The 6,438-nt window shown below is 41.1% G+C and overlaps 1 protein-coding gene across 1 annotated transcript in view; it reads left to right on the top strand.

Moving 5' to 3' along the window:
• LOC101854402 (WD repeat-containing protein on Y chromosome) overlaps positions 1-5,987 on the top strand; it is a gene marked incomplete in the record, with an annotated part of 40,672 nt that extends 34,685 nt beyond the window's left edge. Inside the window, 3 exon segments of the mRNA XM_013080898.2 lie at positions 1,157-1,282; positions 2,438-2,633; positions 3,700-5,987. Coding sequence (XP_012936352.2) covers positions 1,157-1,282; positions 2,438-2,633; positions 3,700-4,508 — 1,131 coding nt within the window.
• Between the last annotated feature and the right edge of the window lie 451 nt (positions 5,988-6,438).

Raw genomic sequence — 6,438 nt, 5'->3', positions numbered from 1 at the left:
CAAGAAGAAGAAGAAGAAGAAGAAGAAGAAGAAGAAGAAGAAGAAGAAGAAGAAGAAGAAGAAGAAGAAGAAGAAGAAGAAGAAGAAGAAGAAGAAACAAAACCTACCAATCGATCTTACTCTCACTTTATTGTAACATTCTCCTCGTCTCTCTGCTTTTGTGAGAGAAAAACGTCCTTGTCTTTCTCTCTGAGTAGAGATGAAATAGGTAAACCTTATAAACGGTTCTTTTTCCCCGAAAAAAACAAAATTACAAGAATTCACATGAAAGAACGGAAAGAGAGAACAACACAATGGTTTAGGTTAAATACAAAAAAAGGAGTCGTCGTCTATGTGGACACAACATTTTGAGATTCATCTTTACCACAATCAGTAGTTATTATAATGTAACAAACGAAACATAATGCTGAAACTTTCTTGTTTTGTGAAGATGTATCCAAATGTTTGTGATCCCATGATTGGTGTATCCATGAACAGTGAACATGCTACTTGGAATCAGTGACACGGCGTGATGGAATCAGTCGCTCGTCAATTTTTGGACATGTTGGGTTATTGGTATCACCTTCAAGCTTGTTCATTTCTCTTGCTTTTGGTTTTTAATTTTTTTTAATGTAATACCCATGTATCTGGAATAAAGGTTCAGATATTAGCGACTGAAGGAGGGGACTGTCGCCTGGTTTCTGAGATAAAATCAGCAGAAATTGGCCTCCAAACTCTATAGCATGAGAGTACTTGGAAACTGAACATTTACCTTTTTTAGTGCTTTTAAACAACGTTTTTCAGTTTTTAAAAATCCGCACAAAAATGTGTCTTTTTAAATGAGCATAAAAGGTGTTGATCCAAAAAGAAACCCGAAAAAAACTAGCAGAACCGGCGGAGAAAAATTGCCGGTTTCTACGATTTCATTATTCTGACTAGCACCTGATTTCACCAGGATACTTCACCAACTGTGGGCGTCTCAAATAAACATGTTAAAAAGGAACAACACCAAAATTTCCCTTTTCAGCTAATGAAAAAGTGGGATAATATTTGCAGCATGTATAAGAAGAATAAAGCTTCGAAAGTTGCACAGGAGGATGGGGCCAGTGGTTGCCATGGAAACAGACAGACAAAGCAGTTAGATGCCGTTAACCAGTATGTCCCCCCCCCCCCCTAGTGCTGCCCGTACAACACTGCAATGCCTCAAGACTTGTACTACATGGATCCCTTATACACCCCTGTGACCTTCTTTGACATCGACAGCCGTCGCCCTGGGAGGAGGAGCAAACGTGCCACCAAACACGTAAGTTGGTAGATAGATAGATAGATAGATAGATAGATAGATAGATAGATAGATAGATAGATAGATAGATAGATAGATAGATATACATTGCCACACTGAAGCGTGTGCGCTCGCATGCTTTTACATGCATACACACAACACACACAATATGCACACCAACTCAACAACGTGCTCGTTCTAGCTTAAGCCTATCCGTGCCGTGCGCCCTGGTGTCAGTTTGTACCCCCAGGGTTGGTATTCTTCACATTTTAGAATACTTCTAGTGCTAAGATCTCTTTGAAACTTTCAGTATTTCTCAAAATTTTGACAGACTGCTATGCAAAGCGTGCGGATCGGATTTAACGAGTAAATTTCCTCTTTAGAAAGTGGTGGCGCAGAGTTCCCCACGTCGTATGGATACGATAGTAAAACACGACGTATAGATAGGGTTAAACACACACACACACACACACACACACACACACATATACACACACACACACACACACACACACACACACACACACACACACACACACACACACACACACACACACACACACACACACACAGACAGACACACGCACACACATACACAGACAGACATCCTAAGTTGTCTTTGTGGTGTCGGTGCGACAGATACAGAAATTAATTCGTGTCAACTGCAGTGATGTTACTGAATACCCAGTGGTACATATGAAACACAGAGACACACATAGAGAGAGAGAGAGAGAGAGAGAGAGAGAGAGAGAGAGAGAGGGGGAGATGGGGGGGGAAAGAAGGGAGAGAGAGGGGAGAGAGAGTGAGAGAGAGAAAGTTTACAGAACGGAGTTGTTCCGGTGAGAAAGAGAGAGAGAGAGAGAGAGAGAGAGAGAGAGAGAGAGAGAGAGAGAGAGAGAGGTGGAGAAAGAGAGAGATAGAGAGACAGACAGAGAGACAGAGAGACAGAAGAACATATATATATATATATATATATATATAACTGAACAGACGTTTTTTAACTTGTAATATTATGTTTAAAATGCCTTTTCTTGATATGGGTATGCGCGAGTGCACCTTGCCTTTGTAGTACAACTACCATTGTAAACGACTAAGATAAATTTCTCACTGAGAGATAACTAAAGATTGTCATTGTCATAGTGAAAATACTTAAATTTACAACGTTTGATTCCTCAGATGATGAACCAGTTCAACGTGGTATGCGGCAACTCGACACGCTACAGCAAACCTCACGGCACGTCCGGAGCCCCCAGCTTCACCTCCACCAACTCCACGGTGGCCGATAAATCCAGCACCTCCGTCACCGGCGGAAAATCCTCACCTGACATCAACGCCAACTGGAGCCTCTCCTACCACGGAGACCTGGCGCCTGGTAAAGTGGGCGCGTTTATGTATCCATCCAAAATGTCTGTATGGTCTTTCCCGGTGGTTCCCCAAGCAGATTCTTGCTGTGACATGCGGATAACTTGAGAACGACAGATGTACACCATTGGCCGATATTTATAGTAACAACCATCTTGTTTGACGTCATTGAGGGATTCACACTTTGTTGTCGTTCAAGGTGGCAACACGACCGCAGAGCACTTTTGCAGTATTTTTAAAGCCTGTAGCCTACAGTGGCGGGGTGGCTGAGTGGTTAGTGTGCTTGTCTCCAAAGCAGAAAGTCCAGGTTCAATCATCGGTTCCGCCACGGATTTTTTTTCCGCCCACCCACTTGCAATGGGTACCTGACTTCGAGTTGGGGAAGTAAATGACATGGGGAAAATAAAGTAGATTGTTCTCAAATATACCTGCTCAGTTATACGAGTCCACATTTAGTTCGTGCTTTCTTTCTTTTCTTCTTATCTTCTTCCTCTTACTTCGTTCTCTCGTCTAGACCAGGTAATCAGCCTTCGAAATAACTTAGACAAATATGCGTGTCAAGCGAGGTGTAAAACACACATAAAAAACAAGGTTTTCTTATTCTTCAAAACAGCGATGCCATGTGATAAACGTCCAGCACTGCATATTATTATCGTACCTATCCTGGCTATGATTTAACTTTGACCAACGTTAGTTGTTGAATCTGAAAACACTGAGTCAGTTATCTCAATGAGCTTTCCTTCCTCAGCTTCAGTAACCGGACATGGTATCACATCCTGTAATCCAAACGTTCCTCTCCGTATCAGTTATCACTGAAAAACATATACTTTCAAGGCTTTCAGTTAGAATAGTAATATATATATATATATATATATATTTGAGCATTACTTGAAGTTTTGTGGTATTTCATTTCTGGTTTAAACCAGTTTAAAATATTTGAGAAAATGTTCCGAGTCAAACCTGATTCGTGTAGGAATGATACCCCTGAAAGCTTACTTACGCCCTAGGGGTCAATGGTGTTTAAACAAAGCAGTTTTGCATCTTTGTGATCGTTTGTGTCTCTCTTTACTTTGCAGGTGATAGAGACCCAGGTGGCTCAGGGCGGAAATCGGAGAACTCCGAGTTGGACCGAAGTTCCAACAGATCCGCTTCCGGCTTGGATTTGTTGACATCCCCTTTCCCTGCAGACGCCCATACTCATCACGACTCCATCTGCTGTCCGTGTCGACTCCGAACAACGAGTCTGGGACATTATGATGCGTCGAGTGAGAGGGGAGACTTCAGATCGACATGGAGGAGCCGATCTGTGTCTCCGTCATCCAGGACAAGCACCGAGGATCTGCCCGGAGCTTGGAAAACGTCCGATAAACATGTGTACGGTCTGGAGGACTTGCTTCATCGGTTACGTCGCGTCACTTCAAGTTGTTCTTCACTTGAACACGAGTCTGGGAGGATCCAGGAATCCCCCACCTCATTGCAATCAGCAGGCCACAGTTGCCGTGCGGTTCCTGCTGTAACAAAAAGGCACCGAGGACGTGGCGCGGAAAGCGTGTCTTCGACAAGCTCAGAGGAAATCTTCCCGAGCCATCGAGGGATTCAACAGTGTCGTACAAAGTTTGGTGTTCGCTTCAGCGACAGTGTCAAATTCAACTCCGAGACTCAAACAACACCACCTCCGTTTTTGCCTCGCTCGCATGAGATGAGCAAACATACTCGGGGAGGTCACGAGCCAGACTGTTCTCGCGAGAGCGGCTGGGAAGATGATCTTACCGATGACAATGAGGATGACGACGAAGAAGAGAATCTAACTCTGCCAGAGATCCAGATCGATAAGAGAATAGATTTGTACAGGAGAGCAGGAATTAGATTTTCCCACCTGCTTTAATACACTTTACTGCGTACGGGAGGAAAAGAAAGACCAAAGCCAGAGGCTGTTGTTATAACCCTTATCTGAAACAAAAAGGTCTGATTTTGTAAGCAATACAAAAGACTAGGATTCTGAAACCGAGTTTTTCGGCTTTGTTGTATGGTCACTAAATTGTTAATAATAGGGGTGGAATCAGATTACTATAGGGGTTTTTTTTAGCTTAAGTCCAGCCGTGTCGTCTTACAAAGCAAAGACATCTTTACCAGTATTTGAAGTCTTCGTTTTTTTGTGCAGATGCCATGCATTCAGCATGGGAGTACTACCTCAGGGTAAAACAGGCACTACCTGATGGTTTCATGGAATAAACTATTTAGCAATGTGATTAATATATAGATACATTTATCTGTGGCTATACGGTGTGTAATCCTATCTTAGCAAAAACACATAATATAGTGCTTAAAGTAAAGTGTAAATACTGTTCGGTTTCTGCATCATTCGATTATTTAATATAGATGACTGGTATTAAATTTTAATTTTGGAAGATTCACAAAAATCCTATTGTTTTAAATGAGCTGTGCTAGGATCCCTAAAAATGTTAAGTTCACTAGAAACGGGGAGGGGGGAGATTGAACGATAACAAATGACTTGGTAATGTATACGAGGTGGGGAGTGGTAGGTAGGAGCGAGCGCGAGAAATTTAACAAAGAACCTGACTAGTATGTTCGAGCTATCTGACGTCCCTCTGTGTTGGCTTTCGTCTGATCTGAAATCTTAAGGAAAAAGATATATTTGTTTTATTGGGTTTTTTAAACAACATTTTTGATCTCGAACTGTATTCAGAGTAGAAAGTATTGAATTCGTATTGGAAATGGCTTCTTAAAAACGTTTTTGTACAAAGACAATAGCAGTGCCGTTGAACAGCCTTAAAGAAATCAACTTGAATAGCATATTATTCTACTCCAAACTTTTTGGGATCAAAAAAAGGAAAATATTTTTCATCGGGATGTGGTGGGAGGGAGCAATCAGCTGTGCACTTATTATATAGAAACTTTGAAGTTATCTTACTCCCAGGCAACATTTTGGTGAGAAGTTAAAGGTGGAGTTTATTTGGGTGAGTTTTATTCCTTAATTTTTTCTACTTTTGAGACGTCGTGTTGTCTTGAGGAATTTTATCAAGTGTAGTTACAGCTTATGCCCCTAATGTCTTTTAGTGTGACACTCTGATGATTTTGTTTCAAGCAACAAACAATAATATCACTCGAAACTCGTGCATATTTTTTTTTTGGGGGGGGGTGTTCAAATGTCGAACATAATTGTATTCTTCTTGAAATGACTAGGCCAAGCAGTGTCGTACATCTGAACCATTAATCGATGGATTAGAATAATGAAAGGGAATCTAGAATCTATTTACTTCAAACATAATCTTCAAAAGACGATTTCTTGAAATTGTACTTGAGATTGAATATTGTGCTCCTGTGAAATAAAAGTTTCTAATGTTAACCATGCAGTCTTTTCTTTGTAGGACTTGGGACAAACCAAATACATGCAACATTTTATAGTTGGTTGCACACTTGCTGAATGATTTTCAAATTCAACATCACCTCACTATAAAGTATAACAATATACTCACTTTATCACTATCTCTGTCTCTCTGCTGGGATGTAACTAACTCGACCCTGACGAGCTGAGTCAAAGCAGCCTAACTCATACTTTACTCACAGGTTATTTAAGTATTATCGACTTGGGCACAAAACATTAAATAATCAGAGTCATTATTTCCAAGGTTGCTTGTTATCGAAGGACTTAATAAATGGTCCAAGCACTCCAATATCTCTCGTTGCATATTATCAAGTCACAGCCATTTGCAGTGACGCCATCGAACGAAAATTCTGAGAGGCATTTGGGTAATTCCCCGGGACTCGTTGATAGACTAAAAAATAATAATAAT

This window comes from Aplysia californica, unplaced genomic scaffold, assembly GCF_000002075.1.
Source record: "Aplysia californica isolate F4 #8 unplaced genomic scaffold, AplCal3.0 scaffold00105, whole genome shotgun sequence".
Lineage (NCBI taxonomy): Eukaryota > Metazoa > Mollusca > Gastropoda > Aplysiida > Aplysiidae > Aplysia > Aplysia californica.
The sequence above is the reverse complement of the archived record's forward strand: the minus strand, read 5'-3'. Positions and strand labels throughout refer to the sequence as shown.